Source organism: Belonocnema kinseyi, chromosome 1, assembly GCF_010883055.1.
Source record: "Belonocnema kinseyi isolate 2016_QV_RU_SX_M_011 chromosome 1, B_treatae_v1, whole genome shotgun sequence".
Lineage (NCBI taxonomy): Eukaryota > Metazoa > Arthropoda > Insecta > Hymenoptera > Cynipidae > Belonocnema > Belonocnema kinseyi.
Window position 1 is genome coordinate 71,121,730 of NC_046657.1, and position 18,477 is coordinate 71,140,206.

At 23.6% G+C, this 18,477-nt stretch overlaps 1 protein-coding gene across 1 annotated transcript in view; it reads right to left on the bottom strand.

Annotated features, from left to right (window-relative positions):
* Nucleotides 1-18,477, bottom strand: part of LOC117173966 (trafficking protein particle complex subunit 11) — a 79,450-nt gene that overhangs the window by 50,989 nt on the left and 9,984 nt on the right. Inside the window, exons 5-11 of the mRNA XM_033362626.1 lie at nt 15,944-16,117; nt 15,698-15,865; nt 12,225-12,429; nt 8,629-8,802; nt 2,460-2,538; nt 2,134-2,188; nt 1,856-2,063 (exon numbers count right to left, since the gene is read on the bottom strand). Coding sequence (XP_033218517.1) covers nt 1,856-2,063; nt 2,134-2,188; nt 2,460-2,538; nt 8,629-8,802; nt 12,225-12,429; nt 15,698-15,865; nt 15,944-16,117 — 1,063 coding nt within the window. The remainder of the gene's footprint in view (nt 1-1,855; nt 2,064-2,133; nt 2,189-2,459; nt 2,539-8,628; nt 8,803-12,224; nt 12,430-15,697; nt 15,866-15,943; nt 16,118-18,477) is intronic.

The following is an 18,477-nucleotide window of genomic DNA, read 5'->3' on the forward strand; positions in this document are numbered from 1 at the left end:
GAGCTCCAAGGAGATTATGTTGAAAAATAAAAAAAAATTTACCCAAAAAAAATTGTTTTTATACTTCATTCTAAGGACTTATTGAACTACCCTCGTAAATATATTACAGAGATACTGCAGATTGAATTATCTTGATGTAAATGTAGCGAAAACAAACATTGTGGCATTCCACAAGAGTACCAAAAATGTTAAGTTTTGTCAATTCACTTTCGAAAACGCAGAGGTTGAGGTCGTTAAGTCATATTTTTACCTAGGTCAAATATTTAAAAATACTGGTTCATTTAGGGAAAATGTTAATCAGCAACTATCAAAAGCAAACGTAGCCTCAGGAACTTCTAAAAGCATATTATTAAGAGCGAAACCAAGATCATTGGTAACAGCAAATCATTTTTTCAATTCTGCATGCTCAGCGACCTTGCTTTATGGATCAGAAATCTGGTCTTTGAAATATTTCGAAGACATAGAAGTAGCTCAAACAAGGTATTATAAATCTGTATTGAATCTGCCTTGTAATACACCAAACTACATGGTACGACTAGAAACAAATAGATTGAAGATGAAGCAGGAGTGCGTAGCTAGGGCTTTAAGATGGTGGGTAAGACTGTTAGAAATGTCGGAGGAGAGACTAACAAAAAAATGTTATAGGAAGTTGCTCCAGTTGAATAAATTGTAATCAAATACTTTGAAATTTAACTGGGCATCTCAGCTGGAGAAGCTCCTATCTGATTTAGGCTTTAAATATGTATTCACGAGTCAGAACCCAGAAATTGTAAAAAAATCGTTTGACGATATAATGTATAAACTACAAAGGAAACTCAGAGATGAAGATCTCTTAGCAGCTCAAAACTCCAGTTATTCTAGTTTTTAAAAAAACATTGTCTCATCAAACGAATATTTGATAAAGGGCATAAATTTCAACAAACTAAGACTGCTCTGTCAACTTAGACTAAGTAATTCTAAGAATGCAAGAATATCACAGGACGGTCAAAGATACGAATTTGATTCAGAGAGTATATGTTTGATGAGCAACCAAGGAAAGGCAGATTCGTTATGTCATTTTATTATCGAATGTCCTGCGTATAACGGGGTACGCGCTGAATTGTTTGCGAGAGAGAAATCAATAGACAAAATGGTGGAGTTTAAATCACAGGCCAACATAGACACTTTATTTTTTTACACGATAAATGCTTTAAAAATAAGAGCCTTTGGTCTATTTTTGTAGTCTTCAGAATTGTAACTAGTATTTAATTTAAAATATTTAGGATAGAAATATGTATTAGGATGCTAGTAATTATAAGCAGCGAATTATTACTCCCTTGTAACCGGGCACTGGCCCAATATGGATTACAATAAATCTGAACTGAACTGAATTTTGTACAAAACGAAAGCGTAAACCAAAGGAAAAAATAGTCTACAAAACAACAAGGTCAATTTTGAAAAAAAAAAAAAGATTCTTTCCGAAAATTATTTAATTTACTACAAAGTAGATTAATTTTTTGGGGAAATAGTTGTATTTTAAATCAAAATAATAACTATTCAATAAAGAAGATTAATTTTCTACCGCAAAAGATGTTTTTAAAACAAATTAGTTAAATTTTCAATTAAAAAAGACGAATTGTCCACCGAAAAATACGAGTTGTCAACCACAAAGGTGGATTTTCAAGCAAGAATCTTAATTTTATATTAAGAAAAACAAAAAAGAAATTATAAGAAAATACTGGTTTTCCCAGATTTCCAGTTTTTTCCTGAACTACGACCACCCTGAAAAAATAAATTGACTTTAATTTTCCGATTTTTCCTGGTTAATTCCCGGTTTCCCGATTCAGTGGTCACCCAGCCCGAATGATCAACTTGCCTGGAGAATATTACAAATATTCGCGTGTATGGCCGATCGACGCTCATCAGAAAAAGTAGTTGCAGGTCCTAAGGCTTCGAGAGCCAGTGCGAGGTAGTCTTGGACATTTGCGGATAAATAAGCGGCTCGAAGTGCAGTCTTTAAAATATTAGTCAATAAAAGCGGCCATCGCTCGGTCCGATATTCCCACAACATGTGGATCAATAATCTAAAATTTTTTAAATTAAATTATAATAATCAAAAATAAACCAATAGAAATTTAAAGTTCTTATACTCACGTTAATACCTTCCCGTAGTCTTTAGCGTTGAAGTATTCTTCAGCCATTTGAACAACTGAAAATCATTTTTCATCAAGTAATCTAAAAAAATTTGAAGTTTGCAGTACTCGCCCTCGACGCATATTCGGCTCGCCTTCAACTCGTATTCGGCTCGCCTCTAACTCGTATTCGGCTCGCCTTCAAATCGTATTCGGCTCGCCTTCAACTCGTATTTGGCTCGCCTTTAACTCGTATTCGGCTCGTAATGCAAATTTCACACTCGCCTCGTACTTCATACTTTCCGCACTTTATAGACAATATATTAAACATAAAGTTGATAAAATTACCTAATACTCGACGCATTCGAGGACACCGGTAAATTTTAAATTGAGATATAGCATTTCCTAGTAATCCTATAATTATCATCTGCAAAATTAAACATATTTTAAATCCAAAGAATCTTATTATACACAGACCTGAGATTGGATAGAGGCGACCCTCCCGAAATATTTTTTCAGAAATAAAACGAATTACTTCCTTTAAAAATGTTTATTTTACACGTTTCTTCAGAATCTGTAAACTATGGGATTTATAAGACATCCAATTATTTCAAAGGATTTCAAAGAATATTGTATTATTTCCAAAGATAAAAAAATGAAGGATTTCAAGGAATTCATAGAGATTCCAAATATTTCAAGGATTTCATTAAATCTCAAAGGATTTAAAAGATTCCAAAGGATTTCTCAGGATCTGAACCGGGTTTAAGAACTTTTATAAATAAGTTTTATTTTAAAAGATTCTAAAGATCTTCAAAAGTTGTAAAATATTTCAAAGAATTTAGTAGTATTTCCAAAGATTTCAAAGAATATTGATTTAAAGGAATTCCGAGTGAGTCAAAACTTTTAAATGATTTTATTAAATCTCCAAGGATTTAAAATATTCCAAAGGATTTCTAGGGATCTGAACCTTTTTGTAAGAACTTTTATAAATAAGTTTTATTTCGAAAGATGCTCAAGATTTTCAATCAATTTTGTACTATTTCCAAAGATTTCAAAGAAATTTATGGGATATTTAAAAACATTTTAAGCTATTTTAACAGATTTTTAACACTTTCAAGAGATTTCGAACATTTCAAGGGATCTCAAAGAACATTGTAGTATTTTGAAAGATTTTAAGCGATTTCTTAAGAATTGTGAGAAATAATAAAAAAAAAGGAACGAAAAAATAGGAAAAAAGGATTTTAAGAGATTTCAAAAAATTTATGGCATGTCAAAGAATATTGAAGATTTTCAAAGATTTCATGGGAATTCCAAGAATTTCACAATATTTAAGGGATATTATAGGACCTTCAATTATTTCAAAGGATTTCAAAGAATATTGTAATATTTCCCAATATTTTAAAGTTTTCCTGGAGAACTTTGAGAAATAAGTGAAATAAAACAATTGGAAAAGATAAAATATAAAAAGAAGTGAAGGATTTCAAAGAATTCATAGTGATTCCAAACATTTCCAGGATTTTATTAAATCTCCAAGGATTTAAAATAATAAAAAGAATTTCTAGGGATTTGAACCTTTTTTTTATTTTAAAAACATTTTAAGCTATTTTAACAGATTTTAAAGAATTTCAATCGATTCCGAACATTTCAAGGAATCTCAAAGAATATTGTAGAGTTTCCAAAGATTTCAGGGGATTTCTTAAGAACTTTGAGAAATAATGAAATGAAGGAACGAAAAAAAAGAAACAAAGGATTTTAAGAGATTTCAAAAACTTTACGAAATGTCAAAGAATATTGAAGATTTTCAAAGATTTCATGGAAATTCCAAGAATTTCAAAAATTTGAAGGCATTTTGTAGTAATTTCCAAAGATTTCAAAGGAATTTTAAAGAATTTCACCAGATTTAGGGAATATTTTATGTTCGATTTTTAAGGATTTCTGAAGAACTCTGGAAACAAATCAAATTAAATTTCAAGGAATTCCTAGCGATTTTAAACATGTCGGGATTTCAAGGCATTTCATGGAATTCCAAAAGATTTAAATAATTTTATTGATTCTATAAGGATTTTAGTGATAATTTAATTTTTATTTAAGAGATTTGAAATCATTTCTACTTATTTAATGGATTTTTACGATTATATATTATAATTTATTTGTTTAAAAATATTCAAAAGATTTTCAAATATTTCAAGGACGGCCAAGGAATTTTGTGATATTTCCAAAGATTTCAAAGGGTTTCAAACAATTACACAAAATGTGTTTTTTTTTTTTAAATAGGAAATTTAATTATTTCGAAGGATTGACGGGATTTTTTTTAACTGAAAAAGATTTTAAACTATTTTAACAGATTCTAATGAATTTCTAGTGATTCCAAGAATTTCAAGGAATTTTGAGGGATTTCAAGGAATTTCACCTGATTTAGAAGACTTTATTGAATCACCAAAGATTAAAAAGATTTCAAGCATTTGAAATATTTCAAGGGATTTCAAAGGCGTCTAGGGATTTGACTTTTTTAAAAAGAATTTTAATGAATACATTTAATTTAATTTATATTCAAGGAATTTAAAATGATTTCTACTTATTTTAGTGGATTATATATTTATATATTTTTTTAAATTCCAAAGATTCTCAAGATATTTCTAAAATTTAAAAGAATATTTTAGGATTTCCGAAGATTTGAAGCTCGATTTTAAGGGATTTCTAGAGAACTTTGCACAGTAAATTACATTAAATTAAATTTCAAGAAATTTTAAGTTATTTCAAGGAATTTTCCAGGATTTAAAGAACTTCATTGAATCTCCAAGGATTCAAAAGATTTCGAAAATTTGGTAGAATTTCCAAAGATTTTTTACTCGATTTTAAGGGACTTTTAGAGAATTTTATAAAATAAATTTAATCACATTTAAACTAAAGGAATTTCTAAAGGTTCAATTGACTTTATTGAATCTACAAAGGATTTCAAATATCTCTAGGAATTTGAACGATTTTTTGAAAACTTTAAAGAATAAGTTAAATTTAATTTATATTCAAGGTACTTGAAATGACTTTTACTTATTTTAATCAATTTTTACAATTTTCAAAGGAAATATTTCATGGGATTTCAAGAATTTCCCTAGGACTTAAATTATTTTATTGAATTGTCAAGGATATCAAAAACTTCTAGAAATTTGAACGACTTTTTTAGAGAACTTTAATGAATACGTTTAATTTTGTAGAATTTCAGGGTGGCCGCTTTAATCGACGAAATAAATTTCCAGTGATTTTCCGTTTTTTTTACCGATTCGCAAACATTTTTCATGGTCAATGAAATTTAAAAAATGGAACACTAAATCTAGAAATGGTTTCATTTGAAGTAATGAAAACGGAGCTGCAAATAAAAGCACTCAAAGTGGAATTGTTAAATTTCGAACTTTTAAAATTCAAATTTAAATTTTTAATTGAATAATTTTGTATTCAAATGCTCGATAATTTACGCGTATAAAATTAAAGGTACTAACATTTTTCAATATAAAAATATATAAATCCACGTTATCATTTTCAATGCTCTAAATTAAAAAATCAATCAATGAACTTTAAAATCTTTAAAATTACATAATTTTGAGGGATTTTAAGCTAGCAACATTAAATATTGAAAAATTGAACAAATTTTAACTGAAGACTTCTTAAATTAGAAATTCAATTATTTTCATTTTAAATAGTTTAAAAATTATTGAAAAGCTTCAAAATTTTATTTCAAAATCTTGAGACATCTAGAAGTTGTCTTAAATTTGTTGTAAATTTAAAATTATTTTGGTCTTTTTTTCAGAACTTCTAAATATCTGCCAAAATTAATTGATTTTTTTTACATTTTTCAGAAAATCCTGCAAATTTTAGAGCTTTTCTTCAAAATCTGGATGTATAAATAACAATTGAACATTTATTATTTGTAGGCGAAATTTGAGTAATTTTAAGAGAAATGTAGAAGTTTTGAAAAGATTCAAATTTAATGTAAGACTTCAAAAGATAGCCTAATATAAAACAAAATGTAGATTTTCGCAGATTTTAAACAAAAAAATTTTAGATTTTTTTCAAGAATTGTGAAAGGCTTCAATAGAATAAGAAAAAATTCTTAATATTCATAGGAAAATTAAAAATAACTTTTCATTTTGAAAAATTATTTTAAGAGAATATTGAAAAAGTTTTTTAAAGATTTAAACAAAATTAAAAAAAAAAAAGATTCTAGAAAATTTTAAGAAAACTTTCTAAAATTTGCATGATAATTTTTAATCTTTTTAAAACTCCTAAATATCTCTTAAAATTACTCAAATTTTTTCTACAAATGTTCATTTGTAAATTATACATTAAAATTTTAAAACTTCATTTACAAATTAAGCATTTTTCAAATAAAATAATTAAAATTTTAACGTTCAAAGTTTAAAAGCTCTTCGAAATTTTAACGATTTCAGGTTTTCTCTGTCAAACAATTCAGTTAAAGATTCTTTACTTTTAAATATTTGTTTTCAATTTACTTGTCTTAAATAAAAATTCAAATATTGCTAAATATTCAATAATTATTCTTTAAATAAATTAAAAATTTCAAACCGTATGGGTTAAAAATGGAATATTTTAGACTGAAACAATATTTTAAATTTAATAAAATCCTTTAATTAGGAATATATTATTACGAAGTTATTTTTAAGTTGAAAATAGTTTATAAACTTTCAGGTACACTTTCAAATTTGTTTAATGATTAAGACTTTCAAATTGAAACCGTTTAAGTTTTTACGTTAAAATCTGAAAATTCTTAAATTTTGAACTGGTTTAAAGTCGTTTTTGTTCACTTTTTATTACTTAAAGTACAGATAAATTGAACAAAAATTATATATTTATCAAATAAAAATGTTTTTTTATAAAAAATTTTCAACATCAAAGGTTTTTTATTTTTTACTTGTTCAAGTCTTTAAGAAAACATTAAAAAATTCTTTAAATTAAAAATGTAAGCTTAAAAATAAAAATTTTAGATGGAAAATTTTTAAAGTAAAAAAAATTTTGAATTACGCATTGTAAACTAAATAATAGCATAATTAAAAAACATAAAAATTCAATTATTTGGTCGAAAATTCATCTTTTCTATGAAAAATTAATCTTCTTAGTTGGAAATTTATCTTTTTTTTTTTTTTGAAAAATTAACTCTTTGATTAAAAATTTACCTTTTCTAGATAAAAATTCAACTATTTGGTTAATAATTCTACTGAATTATGTTGTTAAAAAACTCACTTTTTTATGGATAATTCGTCCTTTTGGATTGAAAATTCATCTTTTTTGCGTAAAAGTTAATTTCTTTTAATTGGAAATTATACTATTATATTTTTGGTGCAGAATTTATTTTTCTTCTTTTTTGTTTCTTTTTTCAAATTTAATATATGAGAATTAGCTTCTTCTATATAAAGTATTAATAAAAATTTATAATTCATTCATTCGGTTTCCCGGTCCAGCCGCCACCCTGGAATTTCCAGATTTTTTAAAGGATTTCCAATAATTTCACAACATTTAAAGAATTTAATAGAATCTCTAATTATTTCAAATCTAAGCTTTTTTTTTTAAATTTTGAGGAATTTGAAAGAATTGCGTAGCATTTCCGAAGAGTTTAAACTCGATTTTAATGAAATTTTATAAAACTTTGGAAAATCAATGAAATTAAATTTCAAGGAATTTTAAGACATTCAAGTAATTCTTTTAACTAATTTTATTTTTTCAAATTTTAATTAATTTCAAAGAATATTTAGACAAGTTTAGGAAATAAAATTTATTTTAAGACATTTCAAGTAATTTCTTTAGTTAATTATTTTTTGATTGTAAATAATTTCAAAAAATATCTAGAAAAGTTTAGGAAATAAAATAATATTTATTTTAAGGTATTTCTACGTACTTCGAAAATGTCAAGGAACTTATACAACTTCAACGGATTCTTCAAGATTTTAAGTTATTTTAAAAGTTTAAAAAAAATGTCGAAAGATATCTGGTTAAAGATTGAACTATTTATTTAAAAAATTAACTACTCTTTTTTGGGTGGAAAATGAATCTGCCTTTTTAAAAATTCATCTTTTTGGCTATGAGTTCAATTATTTTGTTAAAAATTCTTCTTTTTCGGTTCAATTTAACTGGTTGGAAATTCGTTATTTTTTTTAATCAATTTTTTTAACTGAAAATCTACCTATTTGATTTTTGGTTTGAAACTTGTCCTTTTTTAGTTGAAAATTCAACTATTTGGTTGAAAATAAACTTTTTTGGTAGAAAATTAAGTTTATTGTAGAAAAGTTATGTATTTTGTTGAAAATTCGTCTTTTTGAGAAAACAATCTTCTGTTTGGAAAAATGATTATTTTGATTTCAACCGATTGAAAAATACTTTTTTTGTTGTTGAAAATTAATTTTTTTAACTGAAAATTTTATATATTATCAAGATTTCTGGACCTACCCACATATTTTTAAACAATCTCAGGCCTGATTATACAAGAAAAATGTCATTTTTTAATACTTACAGAATGATTAACAGTAGTTTTTTCTCTAAATTGAAGTGCCTGAATTGCGGAAGTTTCTCCCATTATATCGGCGGGTTCCGCACTTAATTTTCCTGGACGCCAGGGTCGCTGCCCATAAAATTCGAGCTTTTCCTTACCTGTCAAGGGATCTGGTTCCGGATACGTTTCTACATTCTAAAAGACAATTTTCTTCATTTGAGAGTTTTTAATTTCAGCGAAAAGCCTCGGACTCACTTCAAAAATAAAAAAAAAGTGTAGGCAAAATATCCAGTTTTCAAACGTAATATTTTTAAATCATTAAAAAAACTTGATTATTTAATTAAAATTTTATTCTTTAGTACCTATATAAATTATCAACATGTGAGGATTCATCTTTTTAGGCAAAAATTTTATTATTGTGTTTACAATTTATTTATTTTCCTACACATTCAAGAATTTTGTTAAGAAGTCATACTTCTTGGTTAAAAATTAAACTCTTTTTTAATTTGATTGTTGATCATTTATCTTTATTTGGTAAAAAATTAATCTTCTGTTTTGAAAATTTATTTTTCTGTTTGAAAATTCAACTATATGGTAAAAAATTCATCTGTTTCGTAGAAATCTCATCTTTTTAGTTAAAAGTACAACTGTTTAGCTGAAAAGGAATCTTTTTTATTGAGGATTTAACAACTTTGTTGCAAATTCGTCCCTTTTAGGTGAAAATTAATTAATTTAACTAAAAATTTAACTATTCCAGTTAAAGATTCATAATTTTTATTGAAAATTTATCTCATTTGTTAAAAATTTAACAATTTTGTACATTTTTTTGATTGAAAATTGATTTTTCAAACTGAGATATTAACTATTCCATTTTTTTTAAACCATCCTTTTTGTTAAAATTTCAACTTTTTAGTTGAAAATTCATGTATTTTGGTAATAATATATCTTATTTGGCAGGAAATAAACGTTGTCGGTTGGAAATTGTTCTTTCAGGTTAAAAATTTATTTCTTTGGTAAAAAATTCAACTACTTGATTTTAAATCCATGTGTTTTGATAAAAATAATGTTTTTCGTTGTAGAAAATTAATCTCTTTGGTAGAAAATTGATCTTTTTGATTGAAAATTTCACTATCTTGTCCAAAAATTTCCTTTTTTTTCATTGAAAACTAATTTTTCCACTGAAAATATAACTTTTCCATTTTTTGTTAGAAAAAGTACATTTTTTTTGTTGAAAATTCGCCTTTTTGTTAGAAATTTAACCTTCTTAGTTTAAAGTTAATGTATTTTGATACAAATTCATCTTCTTAGTAAAAAATAAATGTTTTTGGTTGAAAAATTATATCTTTTGACGAACAAAAAATGTTTTTGTAGAAAATTAATCTTCTTGGTTGAAAATTTATTTTTTTGGTTGAAATTTACACTATTTTATTGAAATTTCTTTTTTCATTGAAAAGTAATTTTTTTTTAATCTGAAAATTTAACTATTACACTTTTTGTTCGAATTTTTATTTTTTAGTATAACAATTAAAATATTTAGTTAAAAATTTATGGAAGCGAAAAAAATATAAACTGATAATTACTCACATAAAAAAAATGTAGCTCCATGGTTAAAATTTTAACAATTTTATTAAAAATATATGTAGTTTGCTGAAAATTCGACTTTTGTTGCTTCTTTGTTGAAAATTCGTATATTTTGATAAAAATTAATCTTTTTTAGTAGAAAATAAATGTTTTTGGTTAAAAATTCCACTATTTGGTTGAAAATTAATATCTTTTAAAAAAAAATTTGTTGGTGAAGAAAATTAATCTTCTTGGTTTAAAATTAATCTTTTTGATTGAAAATTTCACTATCTTGTCAAAATTTTTTTTTTATTGAAAACTAATTTTTATACTGAAAATTTAAATTTTCAATTTTTTGTTAAAAATTTACCTTTTTTAGTTGAAAATTCGCATTTTTGTTAGAAATTTAAGATTCTTGGTTGGAAATTGAAGTATTTTCATAAAAATTAATCTTCTTTAATAGAAGAAAAATGTTTTTGGTTGAAAATTCAACTAATTGGTTAAAAATTCATATCTCTTGAAAAAACAAAAATGTTGGTGTAGAAAATTAATCTTTTTGGTTGAAAATTTCACTATCTTGTGAAAAATGTCCTTTTTTTATTCAAAAATAATTTTTTTAAATTAAAATTTAACTTTTCGAATTTTTGTTAAAAATTTACCTTTTTTAGTTGAAAATTTGCCTTTTTATTAGAAATTTAATCTTCTTGGTTGGAAATTCACGCATTTTGATAAAAATTAATCTTTTTTAGTAGAAAATAAATGTTTTTGGTTAAAAATTCAACTATTTGGTTGAAAATTCATATATTTTGAAAAACAAAATTTTTGGTGTAGAAAATTAATCTTCTTGATTGAAAATTGATATTTTTGGTTGAAAATTTCACTAACTTGGCAAAAAAAAATTTTTTATTAAAAACTAATTTTAAAACTGAAAATTTAACATTTCCATTTTTTGTTAAAAATTTACCTTTTTTAGTTAAAAATTCGCCTTTTTGGTAAAAATTTTATCTTCTTGGTTGAAAATTCAACTATTTGGTTAAAAATTCATATCTTTTGAAAAATAAAAATTTTCTTGTAGAAAATCAATCTTCCTGTTTGAAAATTAATCTTTTAGGTTGAAAATTTCACAATTTTATTGAAAATTTCTTTTTTTCATTTAAAACTATTTTTTTAACTATTAAACTTTTTGTTAAAATTGTTATTTTCTAGTTTAAAAATTAAACCATTTAAAATAATTTAAACTATTTAATAAAACTATTTAGTTTAAAATGTATGGAAAAGAAAAATATATAAACTGATAATTACTCAAATAAAATACGGAGTGACACCACATCGATTGTTGAAACTATTTAGTTGAAAATTTTTTATTTGTTGACAATTCGTTTTTTTTTTTGTAAAAAAAAAAAACACAGCTTCCTGGTTAAAATTTCGAATATTTCATTAAAAATGTATGTAGTTTGTTGAAATTTCGACTTTCCTGATATAAAATAAATCTTCTGTATTGAAAATTCAACATTTTGGTAGAAAATTTCACTATTTTGTTGAAAATTCGTTTTCTTTTCATTAAAAACGAATTATTCCAGCTAAAAATTTCTCTATTTGGTTTGAAATTCTCGTTTTTCGGTAGAAATTTAATCTTCGTGGTTGAAAATTCATGCGTTTTTGTCAAAATATATCTTTTTCAGTATAAAAGTAATCTCACCAGTTGAAACTTTGTTGTTTTTTGCTTGAATATTTATTTTCTTAACCAAAAATTTAACTCCTCTATTCTCCTCTGTAAAAAGTAGCAAATTTATAGAAAATTGAAATATTTGTTGGAAAATTTATGCATAGTATTGAAAATTGTTTTTTTTTTTGGTAGAAAATAAACCTTCTTGATTAAAAAGTTAAATTCTTGGTTAAAATTTGAACTACTTTCTTAAAAGATAATTTCTTTGGTAAAAAATTCATCATTTTAGTTAAAAATCCTGTTTTTTTATGAAAAATTAATTTTTTAATTGATAATTTAACTGCTGTGAGTCTGGGGTCTGAAATTTTTATGATTAAATTATAATACATACATTACAAATTTCTTTAGCAGCAGCTTGTCTGTGGCTCGCATGTCTTGCAGCCAATTGGAAATAATAACCCGGATGTTGTGTCTGTACAGCCGGAAGCCCTTGTCTAATTGCCTCGTCAAATAATTCTGCAAATGTCGAATACTGGCTCGACATCCACGCGTGGTGCTCGAATATTAATTCCTTAGGTCCGGTTCTTGCTTTGAATCTAAAAAAGAACAAAAAAATTGTAAGAAAAATTGTAAAATATTCGAAAAAAATCGAAGAGTTGCCAATTTTAATTTTGAGTGTACACCAGATTTTAAGATTACGGAATATTTTTAAATTTTATTATTATTATTATTTACTAAAGGAATAAACAGCATAAGATAATACATTTTCCTCTTATTTAAATTAATTGTAGCAGATTATTTCGCCTGTGGTTATTAATAAACTGAAAAAATAAAATTTCTAATCAGAATAATTGAAATTGACATACAAAATTTTGCAAATGTTTTCATAATTTCAAAAGATTTTTAATATTTCATAAGATTTCACAAAAGGTTTAATGGTTTTAGGAAGATTTAACAGAGATTAAACAAAATTCACAATGATTTTACAGAGATTTCAAGAAATTTCAGAAACTATCCCATATTTCGAAAAGATTTTACAAATTTTTCAACGAATTTTAGAAAGCATCAAATATTTCGAAATAATATTTTTAAATATTTTTAAAAAATATAGGAAGATATTAATCGATTTCAGAAAGATTTTGAAGATTGCACAAAAAATGTAAATGATTTCACAAAGTATTCAAAGACTTCGCAATGATTTCACAGAGATTTAAAATATTTATAAGATTTAAAAATGTATCAGATATCCAATGTTTTAGAAGACATAAAAAATTTTACCAGATCTCAAAATATTTCACATAAATTAAAAAAATATTTCAAAATACGTCAGAAGATATAAAAAATTTCATAAAAATGTTGAAAAATATTAAAAGTTTTTAAAAACATTTAAAAATATTTCAAAATATTTTAAAGATTGCGCAAAATTATTTTCAAAAGAAAGTTTTCAAAAGATTTCAAAATATTTCAGAAATATCAAACATTTCACAAAGATTAAACAATAATTTCAGAGATTTCCAAAAAAAAACTTCAGAAATTATTCAATATTTTCAAAAGATTTAAAAAATTTTTTTAAATTTAAGAAAATATAGAATATTTCAAAGGTTTTAAAAGATTTAATAAGACTTTTAAATATCGCATAAAAATTTCAATGATTTCGCAAAGATTTTAAAAAATATTTCAAAATATTTCAGAAGATATAAAAAATTTCATAAAAATGCTGAAAAATACCTCAAAATTTTAAAAATACTTCAAAAAGGATTCAAAAGATTTCACCAAGATTGTAAAAAATATTTTTAAAATTCAACAGACTTTAAAGATTGAACAAAAATTCCAATGATTTCAAGAATATCAAAAAGATTTCAAAAAGATTATACTATAATTTCAAAGATTTAAAAAAAATTCAACAGATTTAAGAAGATATAAAATATTTCGAAAAATTTTCAATGATTTCATAAAGATTTTAAAAGATTTCAAAGTGTTTCAGAATTCCACAATTTCAAAAGATTTCATAAATATTTAAATGTTTTCACAAAGGTTTCAAAGATTTTACAGTGAATTCACAAATATTAAACAAAATTTTTAATTATTTCAAATGATAACAAAGATTTCGTAAAGATTTCACTATATTTAAAAGATTTCAAGATTTCAACGATTTTAAAGATTTTGCAATCATTTCACAGAGATTGTACATATTGAAAAATATTTCACAAAAATTTCGAAGATTTCAAAAAGATTTCAAAAAGATTTTTAAAAAATTTCAACTTTTTCCAAGTTTTCAGAAGATATAAAAGATTTTAAAAATTTTAAATATTTCGAAATATTTCAAAGTTTACAAAATATTTTTAAAAATTCGAAAGATTTCACTTAATTTTTTACATATTTTTAAATTTTCTGTCAAAATTATTTTAAACAAATTTCCCTAGATTTTTTTTGTCTAGAAACCTTTCAAAATTCTTAAAAAGCCTCGAAATTTATTTTTAAATCTTCAAAAAGTTACTTTCTGGTTCAAATTTGTTGAAACTCCTTTAAGAATTTCTTTTCTTTTAATGTCTTCAAAACTTCTAAATGTCTTCTAAAATGAATCGAATGTTTACTCAAAGTTTTTTTAATTTTGAAAAATTAAAAAAATAGTCTGAAAATCTGCATTTTGTTCTTAAGTGTTTAATTTTTATTTTTGTACAAAATTCTATATAAATTTTTAAATAGCTAGAACTTTTCATACAATTTTTAAAAAATTCTGAAAATTTGTTTAAAAAATTTCTTTCAATCTTGCAAATTTTTTTTTGATAATTTTGGAAATCTTTTGAAATCTTTTTAGATATTCTCTGAAAATAAATTTAAAAAATAAAGAATCGCTCAAATATACCCAGGGATCTTAAGAAAATTTCTTCATCATCTTGCAATTTTTCAAAACTATTGAAAAACTTGAAAATTTTATGTCGAATCTTCAAAAATCTACATTTTTTTTTAAAGTTTAAAACAAATTTTTTAACTTCTGAATGTCTTTTAAAATGAATCGAATTTTTCATAAAAATTTCTGCAAAATTAAAAAAAAAATCTTTCAAATCTTCCAGATTCTTTTTTGATAATTATGAAAATCCTCTGGATTGTTTTGAAATATTTTTAAAAATTTTCAAAAAATAAGGTTTGTAAAAAAAGTTATTTTTTTTGTAATGTTTTTAAATATTCTTAAATAGCCTTAAAATTAAATTTTTAAAATAAAAAAATCACTTTAAATATAGCCAGGAATTTAAAAAAAATGTTTTTATTATTTTGAAATCTTTCAAAATTATTTAAAAACTTCAAAAATTCACTTCAAATCTTAAAGAATCTATAATTTGTTTTAAGTTTTTGAACATTTTAAAAAATCCTGATTATCTTTTGAAAAACTTCAACAAAATAAATATCTTTCAAACCTTCCAGATTCTTTTTTGGTAGTATTGAAAATTCTTAGGGTTTTTTTTAATCTTTTTAAATATTCTCTGAAAAAAAGAGTTATTTTTATTTATAATGTATTAAAATTTTTTGAAATATTCTCTTAAAATTAATTAAAACGAAAAATAAGGAATCACTTTAAATATTCCCAGGAATCTTAAGAAAGTTTTTTTATTATCTTGAAACCTTTCAAAATTATTAAAAAACTTCAAAATGTTATTTCTAAATCTTCAAAATCTTCATTTTGTTGCAAGTTTTCTGAAATTTATTATTATTTATGAACATTTTTAAAACCTTTTGATATCGTTTAAAATTATTCGAATTTTTCCCAAAAACTTTGAAAAATTTCTGTAAAATAAAAATAATTTTCTTCAAATCTTCCAGATTTTAAAAATTTATTTTTTTTTTTTAGATAAAAATTGAAAATACCTTTCAGTGTGACTTCTAAATTGCGATATCGCGTCTTTTGGAAGATTCAGATGAAACATTAATCTACAGAGTTTGTAATTAATAAAACTCGCTATGGTTTTAATTTCTAGTGCATTTGTGTCGACCATTCGTATATCCAATAAATTACTGTATGCCTGCTGATAGTGCCTGAAATTAAATAAAATAAGAATTAAAAATAAGAAAGAGAGACTAAAATCTCTCAAATAAATGACTATAAAAATTTACTTTTGAGCAGTGTGTTGTTCGTGCTTTAGCTCATTAAAAAAGCCCATTTTGAACTGATGCCGAACAAATAAATATTGATGAACCGATTTGTTCAAATGTTCACGATGTCCTTTCACGATTCGGTACTCGTGGTGATAAAATCCTTGGGCCAGGTCGTTAAATGCACCTTCTAATCTATTATCATAAATAAAAATAAAAAGTTAAATCGTAATCAAAAACAAGATTAATTTTCTACACGAATAGACGATTTTTCAACAAAATACATAGCTACTTCTCCTAAAATTTAATAGTTAAATTTTTAAATAGAAAATTTTTTGACTTAAAAAGATGATTTTCTAAACAAAAAATGGTTAAATTTTCAAATAAATAGTTTAGTTTTTTACCCAAATTGTTGAACTGTTAACAAAAAATATGAATTTTCAATAAAAACGTTGAATTCTCGACAAAAAAAAAATGAAATTTAATTTATTTTCATAAATAATTATTTATATATTTTTAATTAAAAAATTGTTTAAATAATAAAATTTTGGCTAATAATTTAAAATATATAAAATTCAAATTTAAGAATTTTTGGGTAAGAATGTTTTTAGGAATAAATGCAAATTTTTAAATATTTTTTTGAATGAGAATTTAAATTAATATAATATCATTTATTCCTATAAAAATATAGAATAAACAATACTAAAAAATCTTAAAACAAAATAGTTGATATTTCAACTAAAAAAAAAAATTAAAAAGTTTTAAATCAGTTGAATTCAACGAAGCAAGCAAAGTTTTAACAAAATAGTGGAATCATTTATTTTTCCACCAAAAAAAAAATACGATTTATAAAAAAAATACATTATTTACTAAAAAGAATGGATTTTCAATTTTTATTTTCACATAAAAAAAAAACTAATTTTCAACAAAATTGTTAACTGGCTAATCAAAGAGATTAATTTTTATTTAAAAATATGAATCTTCATTTAAAAAAATCTCAATTAAAAATGAAACGAATTTTCAACAAAACAGACCAGAAAGTTGATTTTAAAAAATCTGTATTTTTATCAAAACATGCAATATTTAATATTTCAAGAAAAACCAAAATTTATGATTAATCTTTAAGCGAAAACAAGAGTTTTCAAGAAAATAGTTCGAATATTAACCAAATAGTTGAATTTTTAACTAAAAAATTGTTTTTTTAAACAAGAAAATTAGTTTTTACAGTAGAAGACGAATTTTAAACAAAAAACATGAAATTTAAACTAAAAATGATCAATTTTCTATGAAATAGTTGAATTCTTATATAAGACAGGTGATTTTTCAACAAAACATGGAATAGTTAAATTTTGACTTAAGAAAATTAATTTTAACCCAAAAATTAAACCAAGGAGATGAATTTTTATATAAAATTATGAATAATTATAAAAAAAAGAATTTTCAAGAAAGAAGTTCAAAATTTAATCAAATGGTTGCATTTTCAACAAATAAATTAATTTTTTGAACAAATTTTTAACCAAAGAGATGAATTTTCATCTAAAATTGAGAATTTGCACAACCAAAAAAAGAATTCTCAAGAAAAGTGTTCAAAATCCACAAAATAGTTCAATTTTCTACCAAATTTTTCATTGCTCAATCTAAAAAGGCGAATTTTTTTACAAAATCAAGAAATTTTCAACACACAAAAAAGTTAATTTACGATCAAATAGTTGAATTTTCAACTAAAATGATGAATCTAAAATACAGGTAAAAATAATTTTTTAACAAATTCGTTCAATTTTAAATCATAGAAATGAACTGTCATCTAAAAAAATGAATCTTCGTTTCAAAAAAGAATTTCCAAAAAAAAGAATTCAAAATTCCACCACATAGTTTTTTGCGCCGAAAGTTAAATTTTCGGTTAAAAAATTCATTTTCATGTATTTTATTGAAGATTTAACTGTTTCTTTTAAATTCGGATTCTTTTATTAAATTATTTTTCGTTTAAAACTGAAATAGTTAAAAAAATATTTCAAACACTACAGGTTTCGCTGAAGATTCATATTTTCGGCTTGAAAATTCCACTGCATTGTAAAATATTCGTTTTTTTTGTGTGTTGAAAGTTCAACAATTTGGTAGAAAATTGAAATATTTAGTTGAAAATAAACTTTTTTAAAAAATTCAATTGTTTTACAGAAAATACGCAAATCTGTTTAAAAACTCGTATTTTCGCAGATACAGTATTTTTCGAGAGAAAAAATGTAACTTTTTGGTTTAAAATTAATATTTTTGTTTAAAAATTAAACTATTTATTTCATAAATTAACTATTTGGTAGAAGATAAATTTGTCGTTAAAAATTCTTAGCGTGGGGTGGAAAATTCCATTATTTTATTAAAAAATTGTCTTTTTTGGTCCAATTTAACTGGTAGAAAATTCGTTTCTTTGTTGAAAATTAATTATTTAAACTGAAAATTCAACTACGAGGGTAGTTCAATAAGTCCTTAGAATGACCAACAAATGGCGCGCGAATCGCTCCAAATCATCTGTTTTCAGTCAGCACCACTCCCGACTAGAT